This window comes from Leishmania braziliensis (genome assembly GCF_000002845.2).
Source record: "Leishmania braziliensis MHOM/BR/75/M2904 contig, possible fusion of chromosomes 20 and 34".
Taxonomy (NCBI): Eukaryota; Euglenozoa; class Kinetoplastea; order Trypanosomatida; family Trypanosomatidae; genus Leishmania; species Leishmania braziliensis.
The window spans coordinates 1,327,781-1,347,635 of record NC_017947.1 but is presented as its reverse complement, the minus strand read 5'-3'; the positions used below and the strand labels follow the sequence as shown (position 1 = coordinate 1,347,635).

The following is a 19,855-nucleotide window of genomic DNA, read 5'->3' as shown; positions in this document are numbered from 1 at the left end:
CGGTCGAGGAGCGTGGGGGAGAGACACACGAAGTGAGAGAGAAGGAAACAAAGGTGAACTGTACACCTTCATCAACAGGCTTGTTACAGCAAAGCTCATCCACCCCCACCCGCAGAGTTCTCCTGTAGTGGTCAGCCGTCTCTCTCCTGCATTGCCGAAGGAAAAGTGTAATGGGGTTTTCGTTTTGTTTTCGCTGCGGCTACACCTAGGCAAGAGGGTAGAGGCGCCGTACGCGAACAAGTGCGTGGATACGTGTAGCCATCGTACGTCCTTACCCCTTTGAAAAGGGGGCTTGTACGTGCGTCGAATGTGTCCCTCAGGCCCAGCCTCTGTCAAGAATGCTAGGGCTAGGTCCCCATTCAAGGCCTCTCTGTGGCTCTTTTTTTTTCCCGAAGCAGTCCACACAGAGCACACAACACGTCAGTACAAGATCACATGGCATGGTCGACGTTGCAAACAACACAGTTTGGTGGCTGCTTATCGCTTCTCTCCGCCTTTCTCCACTCCACACTGCACGCCCACACCGCGCAAGAGGAGGGAGAAAATGAAGAGTCGTGTTTCATCGAAGTCACTACCACCATCCTGCCTCTTCCTCTATGTACAGTGGTCCCCAATTAGTCCCCACCCTCATCTGTGTTGTCTTTGACGGCCAGCCGTATTGACGCCTTCAGCGCTGCAGCCTGTCGTAGCACCACCTCCTCTCCTGCCAAGTTCCCGACTGTATGCAGAAGGCTGCTGTAGTCACCCAAGGCATGCAGCACGTTGTCCATCATGGCACTGGTACTCACCGGCTGCGCTGGGGGGATGCCCAAAGAGTGAGCGAGTGAGATGGATGACGACATCGCTGCAGCCGTCTCGGGCCACTCGGAAATGACTTCGTAATACTGCGCCAGCACAAGAGCCAGAACCCCAGCCACATCCGTGAAATGGGCCGACTCCATCAGCAGGGACAGAGCTGCCAGTGGAGGTGGCGGCGTTTCATTCGTTGTTGCGCCGCCGCAGGCGAGTAGAAGAGCGGCGCTAAGCAGGCGGTAGCCGCGCTGCACGGAGAGCGCCGACCAGCGCTGCAGCACCTCCCTCAGCAAGGGCCGCTGCATTTGAGGCACTCCCTTGACGAGGAGCACAGCATCGCGCCACCGACCTCTTGACTGGAGAGTGACACAAGCGCTGCGGTACTCGCCAGCCAGCACTAGCTTCTCTACGGCCGCCTCTATGTCGCCCTGGGCCAGCAACATTGCCGCTGCACGCTTCGCGGAGGCGGCAAAGAGCGCTGAGGATGCTGAGTCCACCGAAGACGACTTGACGGCGGTCGAGGCAGCCACAGACATGCTGAGAGTGGCCAGCTCGTTGTACCTCGTGGACTGTGGCGACGCATCCAACAGCACCTCGATGGCATGCTGGCGGTGTTCGAGTCGCAGCCAGTCACGTGCAAGTGCGAGTCGCGTCACACAGTCATCCCTGGCGCGGTGGTTGTGAGTATTGGAAAGCAGCGCGGCGGTGCGCTGCTCATTAAGGAGGATACGATTGCGCCGCACAACGTGGGGAGGGGCAAGCGCTTCCGAATACGCATCTGCACAGGCGTACGTCTGTGGTACACTGGAGGAGGCTGCATTGAGCGACTCACTTTCAGGTGACGCAGGAGGCTGATCTGCTGATTCGGCGGCCAGTGTGGTATCGGCATGGGAGGAGGTTCCAAGAGGACGGCACCCGACTTCGCGGCGCACGACCGCCGACGGTGACCAGTGGCACAGCGCATCGGCAGCAAGCTGCATAAACCGCTGCTTCGTTGGCTGGCCAAAAAAACCGGCGACCACTGCAGCGCGTCTCAGCCAAACCAGAGGAGAAGCTGGCGCCGTGGTCACCGCGGCGGAGCCGCAGAGGCTCAGCTGCAGCAGCACATAACGCGGCACCATCGTGGTGCGGTAGAGCTCCAGCTCATCTTGTAAAGTCCGTATGTCCTCAGTGAGGAGCTGCCCAAATGGACCACGGCAGGGACGCGCGGAGGCTGACACCGCCTCCATGACCGCACTGGGGGGAGCGCCCAAGGAATGCGAAGCAGGTTGGGCTCCGTCGCCCACAGCCGACTGAGGAGTGCCAAGCTCCAGGGCCACCTGCACATAAGTACGGTGAGCAGGAAGGAGAAAGGCCACGTTCTTCATGGGGCGCCGCAGCGCCCTGTACCTCACACTGCTGTTCATCTCAGTCAGGGTCATGTCGAGGACGTAGAGGCAGCCGTCCGCGCCCAGCACACAGAGCGACTCGCCAGCCCAGTAGAGCGACAAAGCACGCACATCGGCAGCCATGCCAGCCGAGGATAGCGCGCGGCACTCACCGGTCGCAATGTCCCAGACAGCAAACACGCCACTCTCAAAGAGAACCGCCACGGCGCGGGCCGCACTAAAGTCAGTGGTCGATGGTGAGAAAGGCCCCACAGCGTCCGTGCCGGTTGAATCAGCCCCATTGTCGTCGTCCCCGTCGTGTGCGAAGGACCCCGACGTCGTCCACGCTAGCGGCGACGAAAAGCTCATGAACTCCGCCGCGCTTGTCGCGCGAAACGGCGGTGGCAGTCCGCCAAGGCACATCGCAGCTCCGCTGTTTGGCGGAGCATCGCGTAGGCGCCGCACCGCCAACCGCGTCCCTTGCGCGCGCAACACGACGCCGTTGCCATGACTATCCCACGTTACAAGAGTGTCCCCCACAACTGCAGACCGCACTGACCCTTCCACTACACTTGGGTGAAAGAGGGAAATAGCGTCGCGGCTCACCACCACGCGGTCCTTGTAAACCGACCACAGCGACAGTGTGCCCTCCGAGAATAAAACGGCGAGTAGCTGCGGTGTACCCTGAACACCACTCAAGCAGCGCCGCATCGACGGCGGTGCCCACGACACATTTGCAACACCCAAACCGGCGTGGATGTGAACCAGTCGACTGTCAGCCGCTGTCCAAACCTCAAATGTGCCGTTCCAGTACGTCAGCAGGACGTACGTGGTTGTCGTGTCCATCGTGATCTCCTTCATGCGGGTCTGCTCTGGCACCGAGGACGGCTTGCGCAGGACTCGCACCACCTCCCCTGTGCGGGTGTCAATCAGCGAGACCTGATGGTGGTGGCGGTACTGCTGGACGCGGTCCGACACGACCCAGACGAGGTCGCTCCATTTGTACCCGCACAGCAGCACAATCTGCGTTCCGCCGGAATAAACCAAGTTGAACCGCCGAACTGCCATGCTGTGCGTGATGTCCATCAGAATAAAATGACCGCTCTCCAGCGCCACGCAGCAGTGATAGACACCAACGGGGCAGAATGCTACAGGGCGCACCAGAGGCGCAAGCCAACAGTCCAGCAGCTTCCATCGACGAGTTCGTGGAATGTACTGCCAGTGCGCAATGGCGCCATCCTCGAACAGCACTGCAAACCGGGACGAGTCGAGCTCCGACTGCGCCACGTTGAAGCACCGCTTAGCGTTAATGCGCACCCCGCGCACATCCATCGCAACGCTGGTGAAGCGGTTGTGACGGGTGGTGTGCCACGCGGCAAGTCGCTGATCGGAGCCGAACGAGTACATGATGGGCACCTGTGCGGCGGCAGCAGCATCGCTTGCAGAAGATGCAATGGACTCCTGGTTACACGATCCGACGCGCGCCGCTACGCCACTCGCGCACGAGCGAAAGATGCGGCGAAACTCCACTTCGCCCGGCATCCACAGAAAGGACTCGTTCAGCATCACCTCCAGCTTCCAATCGTAACACCCCACCGTGTTGCGTGTGGCAAAGTACAGCAACTCCTCCTGCGCATCACTGAAAATGGCATCGATGACTGTGGCGGCACCGTCACTGCTGTCGTAGATCAGGTCCTTTGCCACTGGAGGGGCGGCGTCGCTCTCGAGTTGGATGCTCTTGAAGATGCGCAGACGGTCGCCCAGGACAACAGCGCAAGAATGTTGGTCGCTTAGCCGAGAAAAAGCGACGATCGATGGCCTGCTGGTGCTGCCCAGTAGGGTGCTCTGCTTCGCCTCTAGTGGAAAACTGCCGGGTGGAAGAGGGGTGTTGTCGATGAGGTGTGAGTTATACACGTAGCCTGAGCCCTTCTGGGTGACGACGAGGAGGTGGTCGTCTGTGACAAGTGTCAGCGACTGCACTAGGCCATGACACGGCGTCTGGATCGATGTTAGCGCTACGCCTTCACCTACATCCCAGTACATCAGTGCGCCGCTTGCGTCGCCGCTCCACAGGAAGAGGCCTGTCTGCAAGTACGACACCGGGGGCCGACGCCACAGCAGCGCTGTAACAGCAGCCCTGTGTCCGCTGAGCGACTGTGTAAGCAGCATGCTGTTCATGTCATAGACAAAGATAACCTCGCCCGCGTTGGTCACAGCAGAGCTGCACGCAAGCAGCTGCTGCGGGCCGTAGCTCGCGGACTGGTATGCAAAGGTGCCGAGGTCAGAGAGGATAGTGGGAAGTCCACTGTTGCTGTGGGTGTTGCTGCATCCTGGAATCACCTTCGATGAGAGCGGAGGCGCTGCCGAAACGACGTTCATGGTAGGGGGGGGGGCGCACCAACAGCAAAGAGCAGCAACAAGAGACACTCAGCAAAAACACCGCGCGACACGAGGAAATGAACGAGTACAATTCAGCGATCCTTCAGTCTGCCAGCACAGCCCTCCCCCCCCCCTGTTGCGGCGCTAATCGAGACGGTCGTGCGGGAGGAGGCTCACCGCGTGCGTACTGCGACGTGTGAGATGCACTAGCAGGAGGGGTGTGGTGGGAAAGGTGGAAGGCAAATGGGCCAACACGAAGCTCTGAGGAATCCAACGTTCACCCTTTCACGGCGAAAACAGTAGTGCGAGGAAAATCAACCGGACTTCCAAGAGACGTACTTCCCGCCCCGCACAATGCAAGAGCACGCGCAATAACCCGTACCTTTCTTAATCTTCTATCGCCAGAGACCCTACCGTGTGGAGGTGGCCTTCTGCAGGTGGCTTCGTACGCTACGTCACCAACGTCCGCCGTGTGGGTGTGAGTGTGACAAGAACAGAAGGTCGCAGACGCCCACAAATGATGAGAGAGAGATTTCGTCTGTGCAGCGATGAAAAACAGCGGGAAGGTATCTACGGTCTTGTTTGCTTCCTCCTCGGGTTAGATGTAATGTCTGCGCAACATCCCTCCTCCTACCGCTGACGCACGCACAAGTACGCGACAAGATTCTGCGCACGACTCTAGTGCTGTTGTAGGCGATGAGGCGAAACAAAAAGAGGAAGTACATGGTTGAGCGAAGAATACAACAGCGGTGATCAGGAGGTGAAGAAGAAAAGGTGTACAATTCAGCGAAGGAAGAGATGACTGGCGACACTACACAAACTCATCCGCTTTCGCACTCTCGCCCTTCAGTAGAATAACGCGTGACATGACAAACGGCACGTCTCTGTACGTCCGCAAGTTGAGGAAAAACGCGTCTGTGCCAAGCATCTGTCGCGTGCTGAAGCAAGTACGTACTACGTAAGCGAGCCAGCATATGGGCAGGTGCCCCGTCTGCTCTGTACGCGTTGCTTTTAGGTCTTTCTTCATTGGTATAGCGCCTCACACCACACGCGCACGTGGATGTCGCGGGGGAAGGACTCGCTGCGATGTGCGTAGCGTCAAGATGACGAAGAAACCCAACGGGCAAACGAAAAAAAAAAAGAAAGGAAGACGCACATGTGAATGTAGTAGACGATGTTTAGTAAGCAATGGTCACCCAGTGCGCTACTCGAGCGATAGCACAACGACAGCACCAGCAGCTCTCCCGAGGTAGAAAGTGGGGAAACAAAGTCAAAAAAGCGAACGAAAACGAAAACGAGGGAGCGGAAGAGAGAGTAGACGCAGGAGCAATGCCGAGCCTCTAACAGATCGGATACGTTGAACGCATGTGCTACCCTCTTTCGTTTCCCCCTTCGACGACAAGACAGAGTTGAGAGGGGGGAGCAACAGAAAATAAAGACACAAATTTTTGAACTCCATCGTGAGCGGGGAGCAGAAAGGCGGTCCTTCCGTTGCACGCGTGCATTGGCGAGCAAAAAAAAAAAGAAAAACAGGGAAAGAAGAGGAAGTCAATGCACACGTCGTTGTTGCAGTAGCGCATCGTAGAAGAGAAGACGTCGTAGGGAAACGAGAGCGGAAGTTAAAGGGAGAGGCGCCGTATCAACACCAAAAAGGACGGGAAAGCGCGCCAGAGAGAGAGGCCTTGTGTGCTCTTTGACCTCTGGTGTGGTAGTCCCACGACTAGATCAGTGCACCGATCGCTCTGAAATCGCGCACGACACACACACACACGTACACACGCTCACAGGACCCCAGCCACAAAAAGTGGATGAACCGAGTGAATGGGGGAAGGGAGTGATAGTGCTAAAGCTTACTAAACAGCTCGGCGTCTTCGCTGCGCATGACAAGGTCGAACTTGTGCGGCTGCATAAGCTGGTGTATCGCCTTTACTACGAACGCGTTTAGCATCTGCTGCCCCGCCGCATCCTTGGTCACCAACTCGGCGTACCACTTGATCTTCGGCTCCGTGCCGCTGCCTCGGATGGTGATCTGCATGCCGCCGTCCACGTGCAAGGTGATCATGGACGTCTTGCCGAGAGACGGCCGCCCCAAAGGCGCGGCTGTGTCTACCTGTGCTGCGAAGTCTACCACACGCGTCACTGGCCGCCCTGCCACGTGAGTAGGGTACTTCCCCGACACCGCAGTGCGAATGCTCTGCAATAGCAACGCTATCTTTGCAGGGTCATCGGTTGTCACGTACGAGTTGTACGTGAAGTGGTAGCCGTACTGCCGGTACAAGCTCTGCAGGTGCTCCAGCAGCGAGCAGTGCCTCTCCTTTCGGAGGTAGCAGGCGAGGTCGGCGACAACCACTGCAGCTGTCACGCCATCTTTGTCCATCACTCGATCGCCCCACATGAACCCTATCGCCTCCTCGTACGCAAAGAGAGTCTGTAACCCCTCCCTCGCCCTGCGCTCCATCGCCTTGTTGCCGATAAACTTGAAGCCTGTCAGTGTCTCCGAGTACTGCGCCCCTTCCTTGAGCGTCATCGTCTTGAGGATACATGAGCTGACGACCGTCGACATCAGGAGGCAGTGGTCGAGCGCGATGCCCTTCCAACGCGCTCGCTCCATCGCCCACCACCCCAGCAGCGCACCGATTTCGTTACCCGTCAACACGTGCCACCCCTCCCCATCGGAGAGGCGCTCTGCCACACCCAGGCGATCCGCATCCGGGTCATTTGCCAAAACGACGGAGGCGCCATGCCTCTCTGCTGTCGCAAAGGACAAGGCAAACGCCGACCTTCCTTCCTCCGGATTGGGGAACCGCACAGTGGGGAAGTCCGGGTTCGGTTCGGCTTGCTCCGCCACAACGCTGAGGTGCGACGCAGGAAGTCCCAGCACGTGCTGAAGCCCATATGTGGTGAAACGAGTGCCTACGCCGTGCATCGCGGTGAAGGTGAAGCGCACAGCGGACGCGTCGCTAGCCGGGACGTAGGAAGAGCGCAGTGTGGCGAAGTAGTCTTCGAAAACGGCGTCGTACGGGTCTACGTGATCGGTCGCGGTGAACGGGGCCCACGACGATTCGAGTGGGGTACGGCTCGCCTTGATGAAGGCTGCAATCGACGCGTCAAGCGGGGCGACAATCTGCGCACCATTGGTCCAGTAAACCTTTAAGCCGTTGTACTCCTTGGGGTTGTGGCTAGCAGTCACCATCACCCCAGCTAACGCTTTGAGGAACCGTATCCCGTACGGTACGAACGGTGTGGGGACACAGTGGGCGTACAAGTACGTCTTGATGCCCTGCTGATGCATGACAGTGGCTGTGATCTCGCCAAACTTGCGGCTGTGATGTCGCCCATCGTAGCCGATAACAATTCCGCGCAAGAGCTCCGTGGGGGAAAACTGCTGCTTCATGTATGCCGCCAGCCCTTGAGCCGTCTGCAGCACAGTGAGACTATTCATGTAAGCGTTTCCGGCCCCCATAGTGGATCGTAGACCGGCGGTGTCAAACTTCATGCGCCTCTCGAGGCGACGTCGCAGCTCTGCCGTTTCCTTCTTGGCTGCCAGGGACTCGATGACCTGACGTGTAGTTGGATCGCGGTCCCATGCCAGCCATTGCTGTACTTTTGCGTCGAGGGACGACATGGCGTGCACGTTGGTGACTCGCTTTTCCCTTAGTCTCACAGTCAACAGTTACGGCAATGACAAGCAGGTGCGGTGGAGGAAGAAGGAGGGGGCAAGGATGTGAGGGCCAAGATGAGGGTTCCGCAACGCAAAGAACCGAAGAAACCTGGGGCGCAAGTGGGTCACACACTCGAATGAGAAGGAATTGGCGACGATGTCAGTAGCTTGTGGTGCGCAACGATGGCACAACACCACCGCTGCTCCCAGAGCAAGTGTGTTTGAAGTAGGGAGGGGTTAAAAACTCTCTGGTGCGCCACGGAGTCCCAGTGGAGGTCAGCATGCCAAAGGATGAGAAAGGAGGAAGCAGGAACACACGCACGCACACGCAGAGGTGGAGGATGAGTGGGGCTGTGCGTGTGCGTGTGTGTGTGTGTGTGTGCCTACTCCAGTACGACATACACCCAGAAGACTGTGGCGCTTAGGAAACAAACAAACCGAAAAGTCACCAGAACACCCACGTCCTCTGGGGTCCATGGCTGGAGCAGCCACTGACACACAGGGCGTGTGAGGCACATCGCTACATGTGCACCTAAAAGATCGTTGTTCCAGGGCCTGCTTCTCGACAGAGCGGCCCGTGAGCTCGCCCACCCACCGGTGCTTCCCAGCAACCACTACCGCTCTTGCCGCAGCGACGAATGAATCCTCCTTGTGTGTCTTTCCCTGTTCATTTTCCTGTCACGTGTGAGGATCAGCTCACCCAAAGCGCACAATAGAAGATCCGAGAAAGGGACAGGAGTGGACGCAGAGACGACGGTGCCACCACACGCGCACCAACATCACCACTCCACTACACGTGTTCATCCGCATTGAGTTCGAAGGCCATGCTGCTCACGTGCCACGCGGTCCACAAACTGCAACAAGCTGGACCATCCGGAGACGAGCTCAATGCTGCCGCATAGTGCGGTAAAGGCAGCCAAGGAGACCTCGCCGGGTACGGCGCCATCCGCGCCCGTGCAGGTCGAAGAGGCAGCGAAAAAGCTCCTGTCGTAAAGCACAAGGGACTCCAGTCCTGCCTGCCGGAACGCTTGCAGAAATGCAGTTGTATCAGCGCTGTTCAGCTCTGGCCACGAGGCATCGAGTGGGTAAGATAACCTTGACGATGGCCCCTTTGACGGACCCCGCGCCTCGCTTTTTTCACCTACCTGCGCAACTGGAAGGGTTGATGCCGTTCTTGCAGACGCGGCTGCAGCTGCTGCCCCTTGTTTCACGTAGTGGGTCAACTCACGCAGAAGTCGAAGACTCTTGCACCCAGTCATCGTCAACTCCAGTGGCATGCACACACTGCGGCGAAGCTCTTGCTGAGCCCTTCGTTGCACCGAGTCACTCTGACAGCGCATCGTGTCCGCCTGCACATAAGAGGGGTGTATGAGGGAGCAGAGAAAGTAATCTGTTTGTTTCACCTGCGGCGGCGGGACAATGCCGTGCAGCGTGGTGATGAGCTGCTGCGTTGCCTCCTCGCGCCACTTGTATGGCAACAGCAAAGAGCATGGAGCAGTGAGAGAGCTCGCGGCTTCGTCGAGAGTGCGTCGGGGTGCAGGGCCGAGAACGGCAGCGGCATGCCTGCGTTCCAGCGGTGCGGCAGAACGCTCGGTAAACTGCGGCAACGTGGAGCGCAGCAAAGCGACCCACTCACCGCGCCGCTCCATCACCGCGGCTGCCCCCGTACGCCTCAGTGACATTGTGGGAGTCGCTGAAACTCCTCCTTTCCGGCGATGCAGCGAAAGGTACGGCGCTACTCAGGGAAGTGAGTCAGCTGCATGTGCGCCAACACGGCGATGGGGTGTAAAGGGGAGAGGGCGCGCAGAGGTGGCGGCGACGGCGGTTTGAGCAAAGACCAGAAAAGACTTGCGAAGGCGGGCGCGTTTTCTCCGCCGCGCGCAGAGCGTCTCAGGGATGCCCACGTATGCCCCCGTGCACACAACGGCAGGGTCAGCACTTTTTCGGGGAGTGCAAGAGGCAGAAAGCAAAGTGAAGCAGAAAGACGAGAGGCAGTGGTGAAACGGGGAATGTGGTGTCAAATCACGCTGGAGTTGCGCGCAACAGAGACGGAAGGAGAACAGACGCGGCTGCCAGTATTCATGTCCAGTCTAAGAGGAAGGGAGAAGGACAAGGGAAGCATGCAACAGTGGGACAAAGGGGTAGAGAAAAGAAGTCGAAGAGGCTAGGGAGCTCTCCTCTTCGTCTTGTTGAAAATCGGCCACCGCGGCGGACTCACATTGTGCTGCATAGGCCGTACCACGACGATTTTTCGGGTGGTCGTTAACTGGGCGCTACACACGCGCTCAAAACGAATGAAAAAGAGAGAGGGGGAGCAGCAAAGAGGCACCGTAGGAGAAAGAGAGAGGCGGTGCGGCGGAGCATTTCTTCTTTCTGTTTTTCAGCGTGTCGTTCTTCCACGAACAAGTCCAGAGATACGCGGCGGTGACGCGCAAGCAGAGCGAAAACTAACATAAAGAAGTGGTGACGGACTTGCATACACGTACACAGCCGTCTACACACTCCATTAGCAGGAGAGGAAGGGGGAGATCATCTGTGTTATCCAGTGCAGCAACGTGGCAGGCAGTGAGGATTTTTTTCTTCCTCTTCGAGGCCCCACAAAACAAACGCAGAGGAGGTTCAAGATAGCACATTAGGCGCACTCACCAACAGTACAGCAACACGGTCACTTCGTTGCAGTTGCGTCGCCGTCCGATGTATCCACAGGAGGGCAGTCGGCAACATGCGAAGAGGGAGGGAAGAGGAGAGATGAGTCAGCGGTAAGGTGCTCAGGCCGTCCCGGTTCGTTCTCTGTTATGTGCATCTGTGGAAAAACTGCCCTCTAGTAGAAGAGCTTACGGTACAGCACCGAGGCGCCTTCCTCAGCCCACTCACCGCGTGTCACCCACAGCGGCTCAAAGGAGGAACTGGAGGCGGCCATGGACGCCCCTACCCACGCACCGTCGGCAGTCTGCGCCACATTCAGCCCCCCCTCCCGCTCACAGCGGAAGTAGGAGGAGTCCAGCGCTTTCAGTTCCTCCAGCATGCGGTCGCGGAAGCCAAGTACAAGGCTACCGCCTCCCGCAAGCAAGTGCGGCACTGTATGCAGCTGCCATTCCGGGTCCATCTGTCGCTTGCACATGGCCATCAGTGTCGCCACATTCCGCTTCCCGTCGCCAGTTGTGCCAAAAAACACCTCGAAGGGTAGAGCAGCCTTGCGCTCGTCGAGTTGCACTCGTGTGCCGTCCGGTGCCTGCAAGTCTGTTGCAGCGCGCACGACAGTCCCCTTGACGGCTGTTGACGCGGGTCCCTTCCCCCTAACAGACGCAACATCACCGACTCCACCCACATACGGCAGCACGTGTGCCAAGCAGTGCTTCACGTCGGCCACCCAATCGCACCAATAAATCTCTCGCGCCACGCTATGCGACAACGCTGGCGCAGCTGCCTCGACGACAGGTCGGTGCTCGCTCAGCAGTTCGCTGTACTGGGCCGTGACGGCGTCGCCGCCAACGGGAATCGTGTCAACGGAATGGCGTAGTGCATAGCCATCCAAAACGGCGGTAACAGTTGTGTGGCTATGGCCCACATCCAGCACAATGCTCGAGGCAGAGCCAGACGCAAATGCCCATCCCACACTCGGTCGCATGCAGTAGAGAGCCGTCGTGAGGCCGGGGGTTTCGAGGATGAGCTGAAACAACGCCTCCAAAACGTCCGTCCGCTCGTGCCAGACCTCAGGCAGGACGAGACAGAGCGGGTCCTGCTCAGCGTTCTCCAACACGTCTCGCTTTAGTCGGCGCAGCGAGTCAATGTGTGTATTGGGATAGCGCTGCAGTTGGCGCAGACTCCACAACGGAAGTAGCGCGTGTGGGACAGTCTCACCGCTTTGACTCAGCGAGGTGCCTTCATCTCTGCCAGCCTCATCATTCGCGAAGGCTGAGGACAGCAGCGGCGCCGTGTCGAGGTTCTTACTGGCGGTGTACAGAAGTGAAATAAGATTTACCTCTTCCGGGGCGGCAGCGGCGCGCAGTGCCGGTACACACCAGGTACACGTCGCGTCGCCAATGTAACCCGCCCGGACGTTAAACGTGCCAACCTCCACCACAGACATTTTTTTATTACACTCACGAGCACCTACACGCGCACACGCTTCGTGGCCCTTTGAGAAGTGCACACAGATACAACCGCCACACGACCACAAGAACAGCACCGCTGGCAATAGGAGCGGCAGCGTCAGGAGGTAAAGCACCGTCTCGATGCAAAAGCCGATGCACAAAACTCGCTTGAGCTGCTCCGATGTGATAAAATAGAGGAAAACAGAAGATGCCAGCATGTGCACAACCGAGGCAAGCATTGGGGCGTACACCGACATTAGTTTCGCAGAGAGAGAGAGAGAGGGGAGAGAGAAAAGTGCGAAAAGAACGGGCACAGAAATATGGAGAGACGGTGGTGGTTGAAGGAGAGAAGCAGACACTCGTCCAAGACTGGCGGTTGGAATTCGCTCAACACCAAATCACGCTGAATCGCAGTTGCCACTATTCGTTTCGGAGGCGAACCTCCTCAGAGGCGGCGTCTTCATCCTCCCTCACCGAAATACGTGTGCGTGCCGCTTGGCTACCGTCTTGCCGCGCCAGTGCCGCTGGCAACACGGACTTCGACCCTCTGGCCCAACAACAACACTGCGACGAGATTCATGAGCTTCTCTTTCCCGTCCCCTTCTCTTTCTTGTACGTTGCGCGTCCATCCCTGTCGCAGCTAAAAGATGCCATTTGGCGCAGCAGGAGACGGTGACGCTTCAAGAGCGCTGAGCACAGGAAGGAAACAGACAACAGAGGAGCAAAGGAAAAAAAAAACGAAACGGCACACTTGCGTAAAGGTACACCGACGCAGACAGGCAAATGCACTGCCGCGCGCACCCAGCCCCTCTCTCCCCACGGCAGCGATGCACGATGCTATCGAGCCTCTTCCCCATTGCCCTTCATTTGCACAACAAAGGCACGCACGCACGGCACGTCGGCAAGGTGAAGAGTAGCGCCGGCACTGATTAAAAGGGGAGGGGAGAAGGGCACATGCTACACGCAGGTTTTGCATTACACTTCAGGACTGCCTCTAGCGAGGCCACAGTGGCGCGATCCACACATGTCTCGGCAGCAAGGCGCGTGGCGAAGTAGAACACACATGCCCTCGCCAACGATGGTGCTGGTGAGCAGACAAGGTGCTGTTCCTTGGCGATGCGGCTGACCTCGCCTACCTCCTCCGGCGTACGGGGGGTGAGATGAACCTCGTATCGCGGGTATGGGGGGCCCGTCGCCTCTAAAAGGGCTCGAGAGGCGCTGCCGTCTGCATTATTCGCTTCTTTCTGCTTTGGCGACGCGGGTTTTGGCATAGCAGTCGAAGACGACTGCCACAGCTGTTGGTAAGTCTTGTCCCTTACGTCGCCGAGCTGAGACATCTCTGTGCTGCCGTTGGCCTCTTCCTTGAGACGCTGCTTTGGAGCTGAGGTCGCCACCGGCGAAGCTCGCTTTCGTTTTCGGTGAGGGACCGAACCGGCGCTCTTCTCGACGCGGGCGGCAACTGCCGCGTCGGGCGCCGCTTCCCCTTTGACAGCCCGCTGGTGGGGTCGAGAGAGACCCACACGAACTCGGCCTCCGACCCAGGTGCTCTTATACTTTGACGACATCGTCGCGGATACTGTCGATGATGATGGCAGTGGTGGCGCCGTTGGCGGCATCAGCAAAGCGTCGGTATTCCTGCTTGGCGGCATCAACAGCGGCAGCGCACCTTTGCTCACCTCGACCTCATCGTCTACGTTGATGACTCTTACCTCCGCACACCGATGCAACGGGGCATTCTGGCGTTTTTCAAAGACCCCGCACCGCTGGCATTGCAAGCACGGCACGTGAAAGCGCTCGTCCGATCGTACCTCCGCCAAGCATGCTCGGCATATGTCAACCTGGCAGATGGAGCAGTGGTAGAACAAGCGAACCTGAGCAGGTAAAGGTGCCCCTACTGATGGCGCCTTTAGGTCCTCCTTCCCTTCAACCTTCACCACGCTTGTGCACACGGAGGGAGAGGTCATCGCTCTCTCGGCCATCTCCTCGATCCAGTCGGTGTGGCCACAAAAGTCACAGCTGACCCCCTCGATAGAGCCGTAGGCGGAGCGTGGACGCTTCTCGAGAGTGTGAAGTCGCCAACATACAAACTGCCGCTTGACAGGGTCGTAGAGAGGACTGCCTAGCTGCAGGACCGCGTGAAGGAGGGGGTCCACGTCATCGGCAGAGTACGAGTTCCGCCCCAGCTCCTGTGTTTCCTCCCCAACACAGCTGTCGTCGAGGGTAGAACGAGAGAAGTCGGTAGAGGTGACCGAGGATGTCACAGCAGCGCCGCCGGATACACTGCGCGATGTTGATGTGGCAGCACGAGTAGAGGAACACGCCTTCTCCGCCGCTGTGCTTCGCTTTGTCGCGACGGACTGTGCGGAACCCCAGTAAGGCTCTCTGTCTAGCACCTGCGTGGCAACTAATTCATTGTTAATGAGTTCACCCGTGCCCCTCTGCTGGTGGCGCGGCTGTGAAGTCGCCACTCGACTGGCTGGGGGCTCGCGCTTGGTGGCGTTAGTTGTTGTTGCCCTCCGGTCTTGAAACGGTCGCAGGATTTGGTCAAGCTCTCTATCGGGTGACAAACTTCGAGAGTAAGAGCGAGCCAGCACGATGAAGCGGTCAAAGTTCACCGGGGCGGCTGAGAATCGTCGAGCGCCATTCATCGCGGCGACTGTCGAAACGGCGCCGCGAGGGGAGGGAGGCGGAGGAGAGCCTGAACGAGAAGGGAAGAAGGGGAAAAACGGAGGCCTGGGACACGGGAAGGAAAGGGCCTTCAGCGTAGGCTAAAAGCCGATCCTTCGCGACAAGACAGACAGAGGTGCAATGACGAAGTGCCGGCCAGGAGAAGAGGACGAAAGATGGGGTAGACACGCAAAAGTGGGGGTGAGGAGTAAACAGCACGGTGGAGACACGCGTAGGTGAGAGCTCCTCTATGATGGGCCGCAGGTACTCTTCCAAGCAGCCTTCTATGAAAAAGGCAGATGCGTGCGTGTGTTTGCTGCTCTAGTCGTCTTCTTGGTGTACCGGAGAGGACGGCCAAGCATGACTTGGGATGCCGTCGGTGCTCTCTCCTTCGTCGAGGAGAGAGGGAGACGGCGGCGGCTGGGTGCGTAGGAAAAGCGATGGGAATGCAATGAGCAAAACGGCGGACCAGCGTTGCCGCTCTCTGTCTCTTTCAAGCGCCGGCTCGAGAGTGGGAGAGAGGGAGGGAAATGTTCGTGTGGTAGTGTACGCGTGGGTGCGTTGATTCGCTTCTTCTCTTGTCTGTATGAAGGTGGGTGTGGAAGTGTGTGCAACGACGAAGGAATGCCGGCGATGCGCTCTCTCTTTCTAACTCGCGCCTCCCCAGTCACACAAACCTGCAGTATTGTTGATTAGAGGGGCAGATAATAGAGCGAGAGTAAGGACGTCAGAGGTGGCAAGGAAAGAGAAGAGCACACGAGGGAAATCCTGGCGATAGGGCCCGCCTCACGTCTGGCGCGCGCGTGAGCTCGCGCACGACCAGCAACCAAGTGAAAGCGCCGTTCGTCACACATGACATCATGAGAGGATTGTGAATGGCGATACAGGCCGTCACGAGCACAGATCATTGGTAACACGCTGAAGGCGTGTCGCTGTACAGTGGCAGCGACCCGAGCAGCGACAGCAGGTTATCTCGAGCCGCCACCTGCTGCTGTGGGTGGTTTGCTTGTGCAATTCTCTCTCGGTGTCCTTTTTTCCTGCTGAGAAGTCTTCGACGAGCGCCACACCGGCAGCAGCCAGGTTGAACAGAAGAAAAGAGCACGGGTGCAGAATGAAGACGAAACATGATAAAAATGGAGCAAAACTGCAAGAGGCTCCAAAACGTGCAGGCGCGTGCTGAGACGTGCAGACGCGGCAGGCAGAGAGGGCCTGCAGGCGGTGGCAGACACCTCTTCATTAAAGACACAACATCACACACACACAACAGGGCCAAGCAACCTACATGGGAGAAAACGAATGCAGTGAATAGCGGAAGAAGGAGGAACAAAGCAGTGAAGAAAATGGCGTGAGAGAAGGCCTTGCATGAGCACCATTCATGTCTGCGAAAAACGAGCTATACGGCAAAAAAAATAAAGCGCGGGGGTACGATGAGATACATGCCACTGAAAGTCCTCCATACAACATCGGTCAACGACGACCACACAGACCACACGTGAAAAATAAAACCCATAGAGGGGGGGGGGGGGGGGGCGGCAAACACGAAAGCAGAGAGAAGGGATGAAAGAGAAACGGGGCATGAAAAGAGCGCAAAGGAACGCCTCATCGTCCTTGCGCATGGTGATAAGAAGTGACACGTAACGAAGAACGCGCGGAGAGCTCGGAACAGGCGCACAGAGAGAGAGGGAGAGGGAGAGGGAGAGCGCGTAGAAGAACACACGCACGCAAGGAGAAGGATGGAGGCTCTCGTTAGAGAAAACGGACGAGAGAACTGCGACGAAAAAAAAAAAGGAGGAAGGGGAACACTATATGCGGAGCAGCGGCATCAAGGAGGAAGAAAGTTAACAACTAAACCAAAGCGCCTCCCACACAAACCAGACCAACGCACAGACCCACGAGACAGACGTAGGAGGACAGTGTGGCTCCGCACGACATCCACAGAGCTGAACCGAAAACCCCAGAGAGGCAGTGCTACGCAGAACAATAACGAAAAAAAAGAGGGCCTTTTCGTAGGACATATCGAAAAGATAAGGAATACGAAAACCGTCGGGAGTTGACACGGTGTACGCTATTGTCTCTCGCTCGATCCGTTCCTCTCTCCCTCCCCCCTCCTCCTCCTCCAGCACCCCACACGAATACGCCGGCGCCAACGCGTCAGAGGCGCACGTGGATGCCGCCATTGGCCTCTGTTGCCCCAGCGATACTTCCTCCTCATTGACCTACAGGGTCGAACGGACATGAAGACACACACACACACACACACACACACGCATATATGCACATTCATCCATACATGGACTCACAAGAAACCAGTCCATATCAGCAACGCAAAATCCCCCCAAACGGCAGCAGGTGTGTGTGCATAACAACAACGATGAGAGGGTGTGAAAAGGGGGACGTAAGAAGAAGAACCAAAGAGGCAAAACAGTGCAAAGTAGAGAAACAAAGAACAAGTGTAAGCGGCATGGACGATGAAGGACTGCAGCCCTTCGGTGTGCGCGCCCTCTACTCAGTTTCACCAACGCATCACACACATGCAGCGATGAGCATGTGGGTCACCTGTTGGGGCTCGCCGCAGCTTCTACCACGATGACAGTGGTGAGGCTACACTGACTGACTCTAACACTAACTGAATTCCTTGGACTGCGGGCGAGTGTGGAGCGTGGGTAGAGCGCGGTAGGCCACTGCTGTTGCTGCCGAGGATGCGAAGACGACGACCTCGCGTGCAACACGGCTTCGGGGTCGCTGGAGGTGTTGGGCAAGACGTGCACTGTGGCCGGAGGGTGCAGGCCTCAGACGAGATATGAGTGATCTCTCGTGAATCCAGGTCGGTATCGTCGAAGAAGCGACCAGACGAGCCGCTGGCCTCGGTGGAGGAAGAGTGGAGGTCATCTGTGTCCGCTTCGGCGGAGCGCGCAATGCTGGGCACGCTGGTCGGCGTCGAGGATGGAATACATGAAAAGAAGAGGGTGCTGGAGAGGAACGCCGAGGAGACACTCGAGCCGCCGGCCGTGTTGAAAGTGAGGCTGCCGTGCGAGACGTCCTTGCGCGCACACATCTCGGACGTTCCATCGTGGCCAACAGACAACGCCCACTGTGATAAATTTCCTTCTTTCCGGGGGTACGGGGAAGACTCACCATCCTCGCGGGAGAGAGAGATTGGGATGGAAAACACCACTTCGTGCGGCTCGCTGGCCCCCTCACTCCTTGCGTGAAGCGGCGATGCGGCAACGATAGCCGTGCTGGGGGTTGCTTTGAAGGAGTTCGGTAGCTGCGGCGTCTTCACCTCATCCTCAAGACGCGCAGCGTCACGTCGTATCGACGCACTTGTGGGAACAACACCTCGGCGCAGTGCAGCACTGTGTTTGTGGGCTAGCCTCACCATGCCTCGCACACCGCTGCCGCTCAGTCGCGCGTCGAGCGGTGTCAATGTGGGGTGCCTTGGTATCAAAGGCTGCAGAGCCGGTGGCTTGTGTACTGCATGCCCTGATAAGGCCCCATCGTCGTTGCCTACCACATCTGCATCGCTCTGCGCGCGCAGCTCTATAGAAGTACCAAGGGCTGCGCTTTGTGACCCAGCTATGACCAATCTGTATTCGCGGAATGTCGTGGAGATGCCGATACGAAGATACAGTGCTGGAAGAGCAGTGGTAGAGGCCACGGAGAGTGCTGCACTCGACGTCTCACTCGATCGCATCGGGCACGACACCTGGTATTCCACCGCCTCCGCGCCGTCAAGCTGAAGTGATGGAGACTTCACATCGGCGTGCTGGCGCGCCTTCACTTCCTTCGTCAGTGCTGCATCGATCACGCCCTCTTCGACTCGGATTCTCTTTTGCTCGAATTGGAAGAGCGGGGAGTAGTACCAGAGAATGGTCGCGCAGCTACCATTAGTGTCACTGGCAGCTTCGCGGACTTGGCCGCTGAGATCGACGGCGTCTGCCTGAAGCTCCCCCACAAAGCAGAACGCTGTCAGGAGACTGTCGCTGCAGCGGTGTGTGCCGGGCAAGACCTCGGCGCTGCAACTAACAGGAAGAAGCCTCAGCTCGTGCGAGCCTAGGTGCAGCACAGAAGGCAAGGCCATTGTTTATCTGCACGAGTCTACGCCTCTGTTATCTTGTGCTGCCTGAGCTCTGCACTGAGACTGCGGTGACACTTTTTTCTCCTCTGTTGTTGTCTTCGACGTGGTGGACTAGCCACCCGATCTCACGGCGGTGCGGACAGGAAGAGCCCCAGAGGGGGCTGATCAAACGAGAGAGGGGAGGGGGGGGGGCAAAGGAGACGGCAGGCGTAAAGTCTGTACACACAAAGAGAGAGAAAGCAGAAAGAGGCGCACAACGAATGGAAAGGAGGCGAAAGGGGGATGCGGAGTCCACAGCGCAGAAACATGGGCAATCTCCGAATACAAGAGTGGGAGGGGAAAGGGCGAAGTCGATGAAGAACGTTGGGTACACATTAACAGGGAAAAGGGGACAAGGGATGAGGAAGAGAAGATGAAAATAAAATATTAGAAAGAAGCGTGTAGGGGTGTGGAATCGTCTATGTGCCTGCGCTCTCCTTGCAGAGCGACTAAGAGACGATGAGGCGGAGCGGAGTGGTGCAGAATAAGAAGCAAAGAAGTCGAAGAGAAAGGGAAGACATCATAAAACAAGAAGGCCAGCACAGTACCAGACGAGAAGAAGGCACAGGAGATTATGCGTGTGGGTGCGTGTTCCTAATGAAATAGAGAGAGATCGGAGGTGAAGGTGAAGGTGAAGGTGCGGCGTGCAGTGACTTGGCTCCACCACTCATGAATCAAGTACGCGATGAAGCAAAAAAAAAAAAAGAATGAACATGAACGAGGCGAGAATGGACGGGGAGAGGGAAAACAAACGCACAAAGGGGGGGCAGACACGACA

The 19,855-nt window shown here is 57.7% G+C and overlaps 6 protein-coding genes across 6 annotated transcripts; all 6 read right to left on the bottom strand.

Annotated features, from left to right (window-relative positions):
- Positions 1–614: 614 nt before the first annotated feature.
- LBRM_20_3390 (conserved hypothetical protein) lies at positions 615–4,538 on the bottom strand (the record flags this gene model as incomplete). The annotated part of the gene is made up of 1 exon (XM_001564569.2): positions 615–4,538. The coding sequence occupies one exon, from the start codon at positions 4,536–4,538 to the stop codon at positions 615–617; it is 3,924 nt and encodes a 1,307-aa protein (XP_001564619.2).
- Positions 4,539–6,381: 1,843 nt separating this feature from the next.
- Positions 6,382–8,163, bottom strand: LBRM_20_3380 (phosphomannomutase-like protein; the record flags this gene model as incomplete). Its single annotated transcript, XM_001564568.2, has 1 exon — positions 6,382–8,163. One exon carries the CDS (start codon positions 8,161–8,163, stop codon positions 6,382–6,384), a length of 1,782 nt encoding a protein of 593 aa, XP_001564618.1.
- Positions 8,164–8,999: 836 nt separating this feature from the next.
- Positions 9,000–9,848, bottom strand: LBRM_20_3370 (conserved hypothetical protein; the record flags this gene model as incomplete). Its single annotated transcript, XM_001564567.2, has 1 exon — positions 9,000–9,848. The coding sequence occupies one exon, from the start codon at positions 9,846–9,848 to the stop codon at positions 9,000–9,002; it is 849 nt and encodes a 282-aa protein (XP_001564617.1).
- A 1,172-nt stretch (positions 9,849–11,020) lies between these two features.
- On the bottom strand, positions 11,021–12,289 carry LBRM_20_3360 (putative actin-like protein; the record flags this gene model as incomplete). The annotated part of the gene is made up of 1 exon (XM_001564566.1): positions 11,021–12,289. The coding sequence occupies one exon, from the start codon at positions 12,287–12,289 to the stop codon at positions 11,021–11,023; it is 1,269 nt and encodes a 422-aa protein (XP_001564616.1).
- Positions 12,290–13,222: 933 nt separating this feature from the next.
- On the bottom strand, positions 13,223–14,941 carry LBRM_20_3350 (conserved hypothetical protein; the record flags this gene model as incomplete). Its single annotated transcript, XM_001564565.2, has 1 exon — positions 13,223–14,941. One exon carries the CDS (start codon positions 14,939–14,941, stop codon positions 13,223–13,225), a length of 1,719 nt encoding a protein of 572 aa, XP_001564615.2.
- A 2,597-nt stretch (positions 14,942–17,538) lies between these two features.
- On the bottom strand, positions 17,539–19,041 carry LBRM_20_3340 (hypothetical protein; the record flags this gene model as incomplete). Its single annotated transcript, XM_001564564.1, has 1 exon — positions 17,539–19,041. The coding sequence occupies one exon, from the start codon at positions 19,039–19,041 to the stop codon at positions 17,539–17,541; it is 1,503 nt and encodes a 500-aa protein (XP_001564614.1).
- Between the last annotated feature and the right edge of the window lie 814 nt (positions 19,042–19,855).